A 17632-nucleotide genomic window follows, 5' to 3' on the forward strand; every position below is an offset into this window, starting at 1 on the left:
TGAATTACACCACATGCCTGTAATAATATAGCATAACATTTCACTTTCCTTGCAGTTCATTAATTATGATGACATAAAATAATACGATCAGACATACAGGTAATACAAAAACGAATAAATTACCTCATCCGTGATCATGATTCATTAATTCAATTTAGATACATCGCTAGATGGTGAAAACGCATTAAAAACGACATCTCCCATCGTCACCTCCTTCATAGCGTCATCAAGCTTCGCCTTTGTTATTGTTGGAAACTGTGCCCTCTTGTGGTGAAATTTTTTTACATATTGGAGCTTTAACTGAGGCGCCACAGCGATCTGTCACGATACATTAAAGAGCCACAAAACGGTATTTATTGTTTAAATTTCTTTTAAAAATTACCAAATTTGAAAGATGAGACTTTGTTTCATATCAAAAGTAACCTGGTCTGTCCTGTCTGTCAGCGCGTTGTCAGTGTTCTCTCTGCTCTGCGATCATGCGCGATGTATTTTTCACTGTGTGAGAACATGGTGGGGATTGAGAGCGGCATGGCTTGTCGGACATAGCAACAGTAACTATAGGGGGCGGGTCTTTGCGAACAGTCAATTGTGACGTTTAAAACTTGCAATTCCGACTTTTTTTCTCGCAACAGCGAGTTTATATTTCAACTTGGAATTGTGAGAAAACAATTCAGAATTGTGAGATAAAATTTCACAACAGGTTTTGCGAGAGGACGGAAATATCTGTGAATATATTGCCAGCTTAAGTTGACAATATATTCACAGATTCGAACTTCCCGAATCAATAACTCGTGAGCTAAATGTTGTTATAATAACACAAATGACACCTATTTCCAATCATAGTAACAAAGACAACGAGCTACAACCTAATTTTCCTCAAAACGAGCCTCATAACATAAATCGATCTCTATGAGCAGGCGGCTGAGAGACAAGTCCGAAAGGGAAATCTCCAGATATGCAATTCTGAGAAAAAAAGTCCTAATTGTAGCTGATATAAACTCGCAATTGCGCGTTATGAAGTCAGAATCGTGATATACAAATCGGCAATTTTGAGATAAAAAAGTCAGAATTGTGAGAAAAAAAGTCGAAATTACCTTTTTGTAATCCTCACTTTTTTCTCAGAATTGTGAGATATAAACTCACAATTGCACGTTATAAAGTCTGAATTGTGAGACAAAAAGGTCATTTTTTTATTTTTTATTCAGTGGAAGAAACAAGCTTTCATAACCAAAATATCAGTAAGAGGGCTTCTTTATTATTTACAGAAGTCTGCTTTATAAAAGCCACTGTCTCAACAGTGAAACGTTGGGATGCAGCTGCCAATCTGTCAGCAGCATTAAGAAGAATTATACAGATGAACTGTGTGGTGGCGTGATAAGTACCAACACGCCACATTTGTTCTTACCGATACAGACAGATTTTATGACAGCTCTCCCACTTACATACAACACGCACCTGGCATATGCACCATCCTGCAGTTGCACTCTCTCTGCACCTGCATGCTCTCACAGTGCAGTCTGCAAGCACTGACGCTGTAGGTGTCGTATCCTGGGATCACAGGCTCAGATGAAGCCCGGCAGTTTCCCCACGGCTGTGGCAGGTACGTTAGCTAGAAAAATAGCAGACATTTCGAGAAAAGGTCTCTGTCTCTGCTTCTTTGTCAGCTTGAGTGCACCCTATAGCTGTGAAATACTTGACACATGCAGTCTCAAAAGAAAACATCCCAGTCAGCCTTGAAATCTTTGCGACTTTTTGTAAATTAGCTCCTAATTAAAAAATGTCTGGAATTCAAGAGTTTAGAAAAGCCTGTTAATTAATTCAGACCTATTACAATTTTATTTATTTATTTTTTGTGCCAAGCAACAGGAGTGTGGCTTTTTTACTCCAGTTAAACTTACCCTCTGTTCCTGACAGGAAACAAATGTCTGGAATCCTGGAGAGACCCCAAAGCCCAGCTGGTGGATGTAAGGGGGTTCGTTCTGACTATGAATCTGAACCCGAATACCTGCCTCCAGCGTCGTCTCATCTGAAGATGGACAGATTGTATGGGTAAAAAATTACATTTGACAGACACTGTATTTATTTGTTCTTTTGAAGGTCAATTTATGCAAATCCGCTCTGTTTTGGGGTCCCGTTCACCCTGTTGGAGTTTATTTTGCGATAATGACCAGCTAGCTGGACATTATCCCACTTATTGCATGACTACTCACCAAATAATCGTAATTATTTTACCTCTAATTATAAACAACAATACCGTTCAAAAGTTTGGGGTCAGTAACATTTTTTTAAAGAAATTATTCAGCAAGCATTAAACGATGCATTAAGCCTTAAACGCATACCTCGGGTCTTTAGTGACCTGGGATGTCATTCACTACCCTCCTCCTCATACATTTTTTAAAGATAGAAATCAACCTTCTTAGTATTTCAATTCATTACGAACAATATAACAAGAAAAAAATAATTAAATTATAAAAGAATGCCTGTTTCCCATTCATTCATTTCTCTAACGACCCGAGGTGTGTAACAGTGTAAGTATTTCTTTTTTATAACAATAATTGAATCTTTGATGACTGAATAGGTGCAATTCACCTTTATTCCTCAAGGTGGCAAGGTCTGATACACAAAGGTGAAGTGACGTTTCACTCCGCAGACAGAAAACAAATGAATAGGAAGTATCATCAGCAAAACTTGAAATGGCTCAGAGTGATTTACTGAAGAGCAAGTACTGAACGCAATCAAATATTAGTGTCACTGTCACTTGATGGTGGATCTGGTGAGGAAGCTGTCAGCGATCAAAATATTGATTTTGAAGATGTTGAAAATGATAGTTTTGAGAATATGTTTGAGGTCGCGAATATGAGCCTGGTGCTGAATGTACTGGGAAATGAGCTCTGATGAGGACAGGGTTGATGGTATAAATCCAAAATGTAACAAAATGTGCTTTATTTTATTCTTCTGTAATTGTTACTCTAATATCAGGAGAGTTTTATATTTTCGCGATCAGTAGAGATCCATCCGTGTTAGGTACAGATAAGGGTTGCTAAAGACCCAAATATGTAATAATGATTGGCAAAACATTCATGCATTTAAGGGTTAAATTGATCTAAAGTGCCAGTAAAGGAATTTATTATGTTACAAAAAAATTGCTGTTCTTTCGAACTTTCTATTCATTAAAGAATAATAAAACAACTGTTTTCAACTGTGGGTAATAAGAACAAATTCTTGAGTATCAAATCAGCATATTAGAATGATTTCTGAAGGATCATGTAACTGCAGTAATGGCTGCTGAAAATTCAGCATTGTCGTCACAGGAATAAATTACATTTTAAGATTAAAATAGAAAACAGTAATTTTAAATTGTAATAATATTTCACAATATTACTGTATTTTTGATCAAACAAATGTAGCCTTCTTGAGCATAAGAAACAAATCTTACCAACCGAAAACTATATGAAGAAGAATAATGCATCATACAAAATCTCCTTTGCAACAATATTACAGTAGCATAAATACTAAAGTCATTCAAGGTCATTTACACTACAATCTATAACTGAGATGCAAAATAGCAGCAGTTGCATTCATCACTCACTGGTTTCTCTCCAGATGGGCAGATACTCGTCCTGTTCAATATCCAGCATCAGCTCCAGGCCGTTTCCAGTGCCGCCTTGTCTCACCCGCTTGGGTGACGTCTTGTTTCCATTAAACGTGTAACATTTCCCATACCGTGTATAAACCTGTAGATCACGAAACACAAGCGTGTATTAAACATGTTTGCACTACTGAAGTTTCATTTCAACACTTGCACTCCTCAGCCTAGCCCTCTTTACACCCACCAAGATCTTCATTCGAAAGTGCTACTAAAATCTTCTTCAGATTTCCTAACCATACCAACACCTAATGATGGATCCATTATCAAAGCTGCTGCGTCAACTGTTGCATTTTTCTCATTTTGACTCCACCAAATTCCATGCATTGCATGTGTTGATAACAATGGTCTTGTACGAGATGTAAAAGCAATATTGTAAGTTACCCTGGAAAACAGCATCTGCTAAATGCTTTGAATGTAAATGTAAAAGAACACCTTTCCTTTTTCAAAAGACCATTTTAGTCTCTTGAAATGGCTTTAACGTTGTACAAAATTGTCACTCAAGCACAGATTTTCAGATAAACAAACACATAAGACATCAATTATGTTATATCTACCTAGTATTGCAGCAATTTTGCCATGCTGGTTAATGGTTTTTTTTTGTTTGTTTGTTTTTTTAGTCCATGAAACCTCTCCCTTAGAGAAAATAAATCAGAAAAACAAATCAGAAGCCTTCCCACAAATCATCCTGATAACAGACATGGAGGTGGAAAGGTCTGATATGACTAGAGACTATTTACAGAACAGATGTTGTGGATAGAGGAAACACTATTATGTACGCAAATATTGTGAAGAGAACGTGACTAACAGACCAGTAAGACCAAATGCAGTACAAATGTGAACCCCTTAGATAGACAGACAGCTAGATAGAATTTTAAAACAATTTTTTTCAACCTTCGTTCTGACCCTCCTTCTTAAATGATCCGTAATGATGGATCCATTATCAAAGCTGCTGCGTCAACTGTTGCATTTTTCTCATTTTGACTCCACTTGTTTCCACCAAGCCTGGTCCACATTTCCATCATAATGGCTAACAGAGGCTACAGTATGTCTACATTAATCCTGATACATTTGAAAACAGCATTTTTCATTTCAAAGCCCTCTCCAGCCACACTTGCATTTTCAAGTGTTTTCCAAAAGTTTCTCATTCATACTGAAATGTCGGAAAAACGCTAAAATCAACTTACTGCGCATGTGTAAAGTAATAAAAGCTCACTGAGAAGAGACCAGCTATTCTTTTGGCACAATCAAATATTAACAAAATATCTTACCACTTGAGTCAAGCTTGCACTTAATCACTATTCTATGTAAAACGCAATTTCCCTCATGTTTTGCTGCAGGGCAGCAATTGCAAGTAAATTTTCTGTCATCTTTGCAGGAATGTAATATGAAGGTTTTACAAAATTACCTCAGCAACACTGTGAAAGTGAATAGAACTCAGCAGGCACACACGGTATAAACATAGATATCTGTCAGTGCAATATGTGTCATATTGCCAAACATGCGTCACCTCTGTTTTCACAGTCCACACTACAATGCGAAAACTTCAAATTCATTCTCTTGGGAGTGCGTCTTCAAAACATTCCATTTTCGCTGGACAAAAACGGCATCTCAATGTGAACAGAAGGCCAAATATATAGAAAAGGATGCGATTTCAAATGAAACTGGATAACCAGCAGGGCTCAGATAGCACATAAGGGAACTCCAGATTACTGCGCCTCATATTCTGAACTTGAAGAAGAGCGTTGAAGCAAAGCTTGATGCTGCTGCCCCAAGGAAACTCTCCAGCACCTTTTACTCAACCCTCCACCTACGCTTTCCTCTCTCTCTCTTGATGACAAAAATAAATTGTGAACTTCCAAGTACTCCCACAATACAACGCTGCTAGACTTCCTTCACTGGCTCCCTATAACTGCTAGAATCAAGTTCAAAACAAGGCAGTACACAACCTAGCATAAAGGCAGTCAAAGGTCAAGCTCCTTCGTTTATTCAATCCATGCAGACCTGCAATTCAACTTTTATCTTGTATTTTTTTTCCTTTATATTTGTATAGGAAGCACTTATTTTCCAACAGATAGCATTCCAAATTCCATGCATTGCATGTGTTGATAACAATGGTCTTGTACGAGATGTAAAAGCAATATTGTAAGTTACCCTGGAAAACAGCATCTGCTAAATGCTTTGAATGTAAATGTAAAAGAACACCTTTCCTTTTTCAAAAGACCATTTTAGTCTCTTGAAATGGCTTTAACGTTGTACAAAATTGTCACTCAAGCACAGATTTTCAGATAAACAAACACATAAGACATCAATTATGTTATATCTACCTAGTATTGCAGCAATTTTGCCATGCTGGTTAATGGTTTTTTTTTTTGTTTTGTTTTTTTAGTCCATGAAACCTCTCCCTTAGAGAAAATAAATCAGAAAAACAAATCAGAAGCCTTCCCACAAATCATCCTGATAACAGACATGGAGGTGGAAAGGTCTGATATGACTAGAGACTATTTACAGAACAGATGTTGTGGATAGAGGAAACACTATTATGTACGCAAATATTGTGTAGAGAACGTGACTAACAGACCAGTAAGACCAAATGCAGTACAAATGTGAACCCCTTAGATAGACAGACAGCTAGATAGAATTTTAAAACAATTTTTTTCAACCTTCGTTCTGACCCTCCTTCTTAAATGATCCGTTTTTAAGGGACGGCTCCTTTAAGTCAAGTCAAGTCAAGTCAACTTTATTTATATAGCGCTTTTCACAATACAGATTATATCAAAGCAGCTTCACAGTATTAAATAAAATAGTACATCAGTGTTTGTTACGTCCACGTTTGGTAATGCTGATCAATAGTATTGTTGATTGATTAATTAAATTAAGTATCCCCAACTGAGCAAGCCAAAGGCAACAGTGGCAAGGAACCGAAAAACTCCATCAGGTGACCTAATGGAGAAAAAAAAAACTTGGGAGAACCCAGGCTCAGTCGGGGGCCAGTTCTCCTCTGGCGTTTATGAACTAGAGACCGGATTTAACTGTAAGATTAAAAATATTATATAAATGCCTGGCTGAAGAGATGCGTCTTTAATCTAGTTTTAAACTGGGAGAGCGAGTCTGAGCAACGAACAGTATCAGGAAGGCTATTCCAGAGTTTTGGAGCTAAATGTGAAAATGATCTCCCTCCTTTGGTTGATCTGGATATCCTAGGTATGACCAAAAGCCTCGAATTTAGTGATCATAAAGAGCGCGATGGATTATAGGGCGATAGAAGATCCGTTAAATAGACTGGAGCTAAGCCGTTTAGGGCTTTATAAGTCAGTAGCAATACCTTGTAAATAATACGGAACTTTATAGGTAACCAATGTAGTGATGATAAAATTGGTGTTATATGGTCAAATTTTCTTGATCTAGTAAGAACTCTAGCGGCGGCATTTTGGACCAACTGTAGCTTGTTTATTGAGGATGCAGGACAACCAGCTAATAAAGCATTACAGTAATCTAGTCTCGAGGTCATGAACGCATTAACTAACTTTTCTGCATCAGAAACAGATAGCATATTACGTAGCTTAGCAATGTTTCTAAGGTGGAAAAAGGCTGTTTTTGTAACATATGAAATATGATTTTCTAAATTAGTTTGTTTCCATTTACGCTCTAAATTACGGGTTTCTCTCTTTAGAACACGTGTAGTATTGTTGTACCATGGTGCTTTAATTTTCTCTCTGACCTTTTTTAGTCTAATAGGTGCAACAATATCCAATTTTCCAGAGAGAATGGTGCTCATAGTGCTGGTTAGTTCCTCTAGTTCATCTGTTTGTTTGGGTTCACTGAGCAGCTGAGACAGATCCGATAAGCAATTTGAAAAATTATCTATGGTGGATGGAAGGATTGTTCTGCCTAATCGATAACGCGGCGCAGCATGATATATTACAGGGGTACGTAATATGCAAGTTACCATGTAATGGTCAGTTACATCATCACTTTGTGGAATGATATCTATATCGGTTGGATCGGTTCCATGTGATATAATTAAATCGAGTGTATGATTAAAACGATGAGTTGGTCCGGTAACGTTTTGCTTAACCCAAAAGGAGTTTAATAAATCTATAAACGCAGCCCCTAACGCATCATTTTGATTATCTACGTGTATGTTAAAATCTCCAACAATTAATGCTTTATCGACATTGACCAATAGGTCTGAGAGAAAATCTGCAAATTCTTTTAGGAAATCAGCGTAAGGCCCAGGCGGTCTATATACGGTAGCCAAGGCTAAAGATAATAGGGATGTTTTTCTAGCATCTAAGAGCGTAACATTTAGTACAAGTACTTCAAATGAAATAAACTTATAACCCGTTTTCTGAGTAACACTAAGAAAATCTCTATAGATTGTTGCAATACCGCCGCCACGACCAATCAGACGGGGCTCATGCTTATAGGAGTATCCTGATGGAGTAGACTCATTTAGACCGAAATAATCATTTGGTTTAAGCCAGGTTTCAGTAAGGCAAAGTACATCAATGCTATTATCTGTGACTATTTCATTTACAATAACTGCCTTAGGTGTGAGTGATCTAATGTTTAAAAGACTTAGCTTTAAAATTTTTTTTTTGTTTACTAATAGCAACATTTTCTGTTTTAATAACAATTCAATTTTTCCTAGATCCTGCAGTAGATTTATTATTTGATCGCACTAAACGAGGAATAGACACAATTTCTATGCAATGTTCTACACTAGTATTTATATCAGTTAATTTGGTGCAGCAGAGACTATGATTTGGACTTTTGGTTACTAGTCAAAAGGTATTTAACATTTTGGAGATGTTATCCGACAGAAGATCCGCTCCGAATCTGCTTGGTTGTAAGCCATCAGCACGGAAAAGCCTAGGACGCTCCCAAAACAGATTCCAATTATTTACATAGAGCAGGTTCTGCTCATTTCACCATGACGTTAACCATTCATTTAGCGCGAATAATCTACTAAACTTGTCATGTCCTAGACGGTACGTGGGAAGCGGTCCTGACACAATGATCGTTATATCAGGCGATGTGCTGCGTACCGTATCGATCAGATTCCTGAAGTCTTTCTTCAGAACTTCCGTCTGGCGCAGCCTGATGTCGTTCACTCCCGCGTGCAAGACCACAGTTCCGACGCGCACGTCACCGTTTAAGGCATGATGTCTATGGTTTAAGGCTTGTCAGTAAACGGCCACTGTTATCATTGGCTAACATCTTTGTATAGGCAACAGTATCAACGCCCACTCTATATTGCATGTGAGTGAGTGTTTTGAAAACTTTATCCGTATAAAGCCATAATTTACAGACAAAGCATTATTAAATCATTTACTTGCAGTTTGTGATTAGGTTAACATTTTGTTAAACACAGAAAGAGAGAGGAAAGCATTTATATGAGGTTTGTAGTTTGTAGTAGCCTACAGTTGGGATGTCCACACAGAACGTGTTTTCCATTCAACTGTTACTTTTCCATTGGTCAGTTCTATCGCAACATTCTAAAAATGCTGTGCTCAAGTTAAAAGAAGTACAACTTTTAAAAAATGTGTCTGTATACCTTGTGCTTTTTTTGTTCCACTGACCTGCGTCTCGCAGTTTTAACAGCCAAAATGCATTCTGTGAACCGGCCCTCTGTGATTATAATGAGACCTATTTGCTTTTGACACGACGTGATGCTCACATACATCAGGCAAATGTCAGCCATTAAGCGACTGAATGCCAGTGGACGGGGCCTATGGTGCGATCTTACTATTCTTACTATTTAAGACGTGCTTTTTTTGGGCGGTAAATAATGGCGCAAACACCAGTACATTGACGAGCGCAAACCTTAGTAAATCACCTTGCATGATTAATTTAAATTCTCTCCTCCCATAAAATTTGCTCCTGAAAGGGAAACTCCTACAAATGCAATATGGTCAGCCAAAAAAATGATTGTGTCCACGTTCAAGTTCTGTTAGTAAATCTGGCCCTTGTTGTTATACCATTTAAGATATTAAGACTTTTTATGACCTTAAATGTGTCACAGATGACATTTTAAGACTTATTAAGGACATGCGGGGACCATTGAAAAGAAAAACATTTTTTTAAAGCATAATCAGCCACATGACAAATGGAACCACGAACTAAGTGCCCAGGAGCCAAGATGGAAACCAGGTCACATACCTCTGAGGGCCCCTGCGAATGGCAGGGCAACTGCCTTTAAGATGAATGGGAATGTTAATGTAAAGCTTTCTTCAGGCATTACAGACTTCCTTGGTCAGTACACGTGAAATGTGTACAAAAAAGTATTTATACTTTTGCTCTCTGTACAGCTAATAGTCTCTTGTGGGTGACCCGTGTTTGTGTATGTCAGTGACCTGTGTATGAGTAACATATGTTTGTGTGTGACTAGGCAGATAATTATGGCCATCTGTTATAATCCAGAGTAAGACAGTGGGGATTAAAGCAGGAAGCAGGAAGACAGAATATTGACCCAGCTAAGAAAAATCGTCTCGGTTAAGTATGTAACCCTGGTTCCCTGAAGAGAGAACGAGACGCTGCGTCGAAGCGCTGTGGGAACGCCTCTGGGACATGATTTACATTTATGCATTTGGCAGACGCTTTTATCCAAAGCGACTTACATTGAATTTCAAGGTACACATTTACATTCTTATCAATTCTTGCTTTCTCTGGGAATTGAACCCATGACCTTGGCATTGCAAGCACAAACGCTCTACTGTTTGAGCTACAGGAAAGATGCCTCTGCATGATTGCGTCATGAAACACGTATGAAACCAGTCCAATGGCGTGACGGAACGTCACGTGACGTCATCGACCAGGAAACTATAAAGCACACCTGAACCAAACAGCGTCAGCTTCTGATAGGCTGAAGCAAGTCACAGTTTTTTAAATGTTTTACAGACTTCTTGGTTATATGAACGTTAAGGGAACATTTCATTGTATCATTTTACAAACATAATGGGAACGTTACTTTTGAATGTTCCCTGAACTTTCTGAAACATGTAGTAACATAAAAAAAACGTTAGGTGAACTTCCAAATAAACCTTTCAGGTGAAAACGATCCATTAATGATAAATAATGTTCTGAGAACATTATTTAACACAAGATAACTTGTTTTATTGAACAAAATGTTTTATTAACATTACTGGAAGAATGTTGATAACTTTGAGAGAACCTTGCCACAACGTTAGCTAAAGTTTTTGAGAATGCTCCCTGTTCGCTGGGAACATAAAACTACATTAATCTTGTACCCTTGTATCAGCCTTTTCTCAAACAAGGAAATATTATATGCTTTTTCTGCTGCCCAAAATACAGAGTTGAGTATGTGATATGTGATATCTTTTATCAGTTTTATCTGTCCATCAGTTTTGATATGTAGCTGTCATCTCCCATTTCCCTGAAACATGTTTCAGTCAAACTGCAGCTGATTTTCATTATAAACAGTTCTTCTTCAGGGTTATTTAAAGGACTGGAAAGAGAAACTTAACCTAAGGTTTATTCTAAAGGTCAGGAAAAGAGCCTTATATAAATGCTATCCCCTCTCTCTCTTAGTTATGCACAGATGAATGTGAGATGCATATTTCATGAGTAATCTGCTAAGTGGATAGAGGTAACATGTATGCCAAAAGTTCATGTTCAAAGAAAAGAAGAAATAAGAGAAAATAAAACTAGAGAGATTAAGAAAGAGAGCGTGACAGGGTGTGTGCGTATGTGTGTATGTTCTTACATTAATTCTTTCTGACAGCATACTTACGTGTAGACTTTAATTGTGCCTGTGGCAACGCTTGTTATTGTTACTGAGTGATTTTCCTTTCGGGTGTTTGTAAAGGTGCTGTTGACGATAACTACTATATATCACAACACAAACATGCCACTACACAGTGCCAAGCCTAGTCTGCCTTGTTTTTTGAGTCCTAACAACACAAATATCTAGGTCTAAATTTAAGATTTATGTAATCGAATTGCATGTTCCAACCATTCCATCCACCAGGCTATAATAAACTTAATGTTATGCATAAAGATTTGTCAGCCATACGTAATTAAAACAAGTAAGATAAGATATCCAAATCCAAAGCACAACATCAACGTAACTATAATCTTATTTGGTACCTTTTACTATGCTGTATTATCTATTACTGTTATGTACTGCAGATCATTTTTTATTAATAAAGTTTTGTCCTGTTTTAGTTGTGTGCTGATATCAATGAATAACCACACAGAAACAAATAAACTATAACTACTATTAACTAAAAAAAAACTCTGATTAATAAATTAGTAAGTAATACAAGTTGAATAAGGTATAAGCTAATCAGTAACTATTATTTTTTTCATACCTCCTGGAATACTAAGAACTACTATATACAAGTTCATAATTAAATGCGAATAATGCATAGTGTGTAATTCATTCAAAAGTGAAGAAAATGGTAACCCACTAGCGATGACTGAAGTGATACCAAATCCTTCAGAAGGAATTAGCTTCTATCCAAAACCTTACAAAAACTTCAAGCTTTAAGTCAAGTCAAGTCATCTTCATTTATATAGCGCTTTTAACAATGTAGATTGTTTCAAAGCAGCTTTACAGAGATAAACGTATAATTTAAGGTAACAGAGATTGTTTTGGCTTTATAGCGGTTCTTTAATAAAGTTATTTTCCAGCTAAGGTTAGTTATGATTGATTCGCTTCCGTCGCAACAATCATTTGTTATTAAATTAGGGGCCGCTAAGACGACACCATTCTCTCTACATTGACTTTAAACGCGAACCTGTGAGAAACGCTGATGGCGTTCACATGCACATTAAGAATTGGTTCTATAGTTATGTGCGTTTGAATATATGTGCGCAGGTTTGTAATTCCCTACAAACCAAGCCTAAACAAAGTACTGGTGTTTCCTTATAATTTTTGATACAGAATTTTATTTTATTTTATCAATTCGGGGTAGATACGCGAATTGAGTTTCCCGACAACGCTTTATCTGTAGAGTGGTAAAGGGATCCTCCATAGGGAGAGACTAGTTGGCACTTCAGCACTGCGTTGTCATCGGGTCCAAACCTCGGGATAAACAAAGACACTAAAATTAGCGTAGATGCTATTCTTCTTATGATGTAACGAGTGCATCAGGATTTATGGGAAGTGTTCCCGGTTCCGGCTTTACAATGACTTCAGTCATTACTAGAGAGTTATCATGCTGTTTACTTTAGAATGAATTATACATTGTGCATTATTAACCTGAAGTAGTTCTTAGTAGTCCTCTTGGAGGTATGATAAACGTATAATTGATTAGCTAATTGATCAGAGTTTCTTGTTAGTTAATAATAGTCCATAGAATGTTAATATTGCGGCACTCATTAGTTATTCATTAATGATGGAACGGTATTCAAAAGTGTTACCCAATTGGTTAAATAAAAGCAGGTGAAAGGGAACACAGGAGACATGGACTCACAGGGCACTAACATTGCCAGTAGGCATCATTAGTTCATTTTAGTCTTTTATTTTCTTGGGACATGATGTAGGGCAGGAGTTCATCCAAAAATGAAAATTCTCAGCAATCATTGACTCACTCTCGTTCTGTTCCAAACCCATTAGACTTTTGTTCATCTTCAAAACACAAATGAAGATATTTTTAATGAAACATGAGAAATTTCTGTCCCTCCATTAAAAGTCCAAACCATTGAAGCATAAAATATCATAAAAGAAATCCATATGGAAAAAAAGGGTTTGTTCAAGCAAGTATGGCTGAGCTTCCATGTGCCATATTTGAAGGGCACAATATATGTGCAGTGATCAGTGTTTACATGTGAATAAAAGCCTACATTAAATGTTCATCTTATAAAGTGACTGTTTTTCTTCAGAAGACTTGAATCAAACAGCTCGATTCATGTGGATTGCTTTTACAGTGTCTTTATAAACTTTTTGATGAGTCAAATTTTTGGTGGAATGGACTTTCAAAAATCTCTCAGGTTTAATAAAAGAAATATTACATTCCTTTATTCATTACGTCACGAAACTAACTAAGAAAACTAGAAAACAAAGAAATGTCGATTTCATTTAGCCTTGGTCCACACATCCTCCTAAAACAGTTAAACAAACAACCGCAGGGATGTACACATATCCACAGCCGTGCGGTCTTGCCTCAGGTTTTCTGCTCCAGTGATCTGAACAACTGTAATGAAATGGTAGTTCCGTTCCATGTTCTCTGAAACCCTCAACAGACGGAGATATGTTCGCCAACTGCATGACTGCCCACAAATTTGTGGAGAGAGACACGTTATTAAGCCCTGTGATTCTAAAAGAACTTCTATCTTTCTCTCTTTCCCCTGCTAACGTATACGAGTCACGAGGATGCCAGAAGGCACCCAAACAAAAGCATTCATCACCATTCACAGCCTCAATTGGATGCACACTAAGGTACAGACCCAATTTACCATGATGGAAATGAATGTGGATGTGCAATTAAAGTTTAGATTTGTGAATGTTCACGGCCATGCAGTAGTTTTGTAGTGTAAGCAGAGTCGGGTAAATGTAAAACTATGTCTATTTATTACTAGGCATATCTGATTAATTAAAGACTATTTTAATTAATGAACACCATTAGGCTTAAAGCTTGAATGTCTCTCTGATGGAAAAGCTGAGGAGAGCAACATACAGTAGACTGGAGGTGAACCAACCTTTTCGGAGTTTACTCCGACTCGCACCGTAGGAGTCGATGGAATCGATTCCTCGACTCCATTTACTTTACATGTGAACAGGGTCAGGAATAATACACGACTGCAGTCATTATTACACACTATATTTGCTCCTTGACACAAAGCCTTAAATTCCACTTTTAGTGGGACAGTCCAAATTAGCGATGACATACATTGAAATGATGAGTAGCTATCAACGTTGTTACCTAGTTGTTGACAATACCTAATTCTACAGAGGTAAAAATATAGAAGAAACAGTCGAATCATTGTAATGGTGCTAAATGCACATGACAACGTTGTCTCTGCAACATCTCATGCTCTCTGATGCATGGTAATACATCAGTGTCTGAATTCTTTGCTTCATTTTGTTCACTTCTTGCTGATAGTGCACTCAACTGTCATGCTAGAGAATGAGCAAACAAGTAGTAACCCGTGCTATTCTGCTGTAATCTTCATCTAACCTGTGCAATCTTCATCTGATCCTGAGCAATTTCGGAAACAGCAACAAAGTCAGCAACGAGAGTCGATTCCTGTGCTATTGACCCCAACTCTAGGGCTATTCAGAGTTGAGGAATCAACTTTTTCAGGAAAGTGTACACACCCATTTCCTTTCTTTGTACAATTCATTAGATCTTTTTTTAAAGCAAATTCTTCAAAGCAAACCAGTAATCAATTTCAGCACACAACTGCAGCACAAGCCTTCTGCATGGCCTCATTCTTCTTGAGTGGGCTAGCTGTCAATCATGTCTGTCCATCACACACACCATCTGTAAAGTATATATGTGCCTGAGAATCTGTATATGTATGTGTGTTTGCATTTCTTCAGGTTAGCTAACATTGACCTGCTTCATTTTCCACCTGTGTGTATATGTTTAAAGCTGAAGGTTATATGGAATCTGTTCCATCGCTTTCTCGACCTCATGCTGGGGTTAATCAATGCACAACATCACACTTAATGATCGCTTGATTGATCCCCTGCTGAGGTTAAAACCTCTCTGTCTCTCTGCCATCCTGACTCGCACATCACGCTGTGTTTAGCACCGCATCTGCTTGCCTTAGTATGCGCTTTATGAATTATAATACAACTACAGAAAATTCTCCTAATGATGCTGGAGGTTGTTTTGTCTAAAACAAAGTACAGAGTTTATGATATTTAGCATTTTATATTTTTATAATTGCACTACCATTCAAAAGTTTAGGTTTGGTAAGATTGTTTTCTATTATAATATATTTTAAAAATCAAATTCATTCCTGTGATGACAAAGCTGAATTTTCAGCAACCACTATTTCAGTCTTCAGAGTCACATGATGCTTTCGAAATAATTCTAATATGCTGATTTGGTGCTCAGATAACATTTTGCATTTTTATCAATGTTGAAAACAGCTGTGCTGATTAATATTTTGTTCAGCCCAGATTATATGGTAATGTGAGGTGTTTACAGATCAAGCTTTAAACATTCCGATCTGCATTGGGGCCAAAATGACATATTTAAAAGTTTTTTCCTTGGGAAAAAAAAAAATAGCTTGAATGTAACTCTACACCCTTGCCTCATTTAGTATACAAGGTTCTATGAATATGCAAATTAGCACCGCCTCCACTGACTCACACCAGCTCAGAGATCCACTTGTTGATGATCAAACGTTGACGTGATTGGTTGCAAGGTAGTTTGTGACCTCAGAAACACCAGCGATTCCAAACCGTGTTTTTGAGACTGTCTTTGGTTCACTGCAGTTTTAAAGAGAAAATATTCAGCGATGGTGTTGACTTGAATTTGTACATGGTTTGTCTTAAATCATATTAAAAACACGACATAGACATAAACAACATTTAAAATCTTTTTCACCATTTTCACCACAGGGGGACTTTAAGAATATCTTGTAGTGTGATGCGCCATGATTTCCAAATCTTGTAGTGTATGCAAGTTTGAGATTTGAAAGAAGAAAATATGTGAAGATTCTCCGTTTGTGCGTAATGCAACGAGATTTCACAATTGTTTAAGATTTACACTCCTGTAGTCTGAGCCCGGCTTAAAGGAAAGATATCACTTTAATTTCAACTTGTCATCTGGACAACACAAACAGCATGTGCTTTTGTGTTTATTGACAATCATGAACTCCCATTGAAAAACCATAATGAGACTATGCAAAACACTGATGGATTATCACAACTTAATAACAACAAATGTCTCAAACTGAGTCTAAACACCTAATAATCAACATGTGATTATACTTGTCTGATTGTTAATGAGTTTGTCAAGCATGCGAGCATGTGTGTCTGTGTGTGTGTGTGTGTGTGTGTGTGTGTGTGTGTGTGTGTGTGTGTGTGTGTGTGTGTGTGTGTGTGTGTGTGTAGTTTCTTCATCTCATGGTGGGTCTGAATTTCTCTGCATGCCCCTGTCCTAGAGCTGAATGTTTTGAAAGTGTGCTCTCATCTTGCCTTGGGCAATGTAAGACATCCTGGAACTCATAGGCAAATGTTGCATCAGAGCTGGAGGGCTTGTCTTTGGCTCATTTTTACCACTCAAAAACAGGCAGGTTCTGACAAAATTGTTTGTCTAACATCAGAGGTTTGGATACATGTTTGTCCTGTTTCGTTGTATTCACAGTAGGCTTTTTGCAGAATAAAAGTATAACAAGAGATTTGTTATTCTGCAATTGGAAAGATGGTGAGATGTACAAAAACACCTCAGTGTCCCACTTTGAAACCACCTGGATCTCATTCTCTTTCTTTTACTCTCTCTCTCTCTCTCTCTGTCCTTTTAATGACCTCTCACTGGGACAGCTTGCCATTACACATTTATCCATCTCTATTTTTTGTCTGTGAATTTGCTTCTTTTTTTTTGGTCATGTTCCTGGCCACAAAGATCAGCAATTATCTCATCTGTCAGTCTTAGCCCTCAAACCTTTCATTAAAGAGATAATGCCTCATCGATTGATGTAAAGGTTAGACCTAACATTGTGTCAGTTACATCTCAATGTTTACTGCACACACACATGCTGTAGTGCAGACCAGAAACAGCAAAAAAAAAAAAAAAAAAAAAAAAATCTGCTCATGTATTGTCCTGTCTGTTGGGAGCAACCATTCGGGACACTGCACTGACATCACAGAGAATCAGCCTAGAGTCAAAAGAAATGTCAGCACTTCTGTCCTGTTGCTGGGAGAAGAGGGAATGAGATATGGAGTGAGCGCATGAATCACATCGGGACTTACATATAAGACCATAAAATCTCCACATCTACAGCTGTACGTGTAGAAGATAACAAAAAAGAGAGCTCTGTATTGCTTCAACCCCTCACGTC

The 17632-nt window shown here is 37.5% G+C and overlaps 1 protein-coding gene across 1 annotated transcript in view; it reads right to left on the minus strand.

The window, feature by feature from the left end:
• The window catches only part of asic4b (acid-sensing (proton-gated) ion channel family member 4b), a 46330-nt gene that overhangs the window by 5818 nt on the left and 22880 nt on the right, over positions 1–17632 (minus strand). The window contains exons 2-4 of the mRNA XM_081381019.1: positions 3590–3734; positions 1899–2026; positions 1456–1609 (exon numbers count right to left, since the gene is read on the minus strand). Of these exons, the coding sequence (XP_081237145.1) occupies positions 1456–1609; positions 1899–2026; positions 3590–3734 (427 nt within the window). The remainder of the gene's footprint in view (positions 1–1455; positions 1610–1898; positions 2027–3589; positions 3735–17632) is intronic.

This window comes from Scardinius erythrophthalmus (assembly GCF_964197995.2).
Source record: "Scardinius erythrophthalmus genome assembly, chromosome: 12".
Classification (NCBI taxonomy): Eukaryota; Metazoa; Chordata; class Actinopteri; order Cypriniformes; family Leuciscidae; genus Scardinius; species Scardinius erythrophthalmus.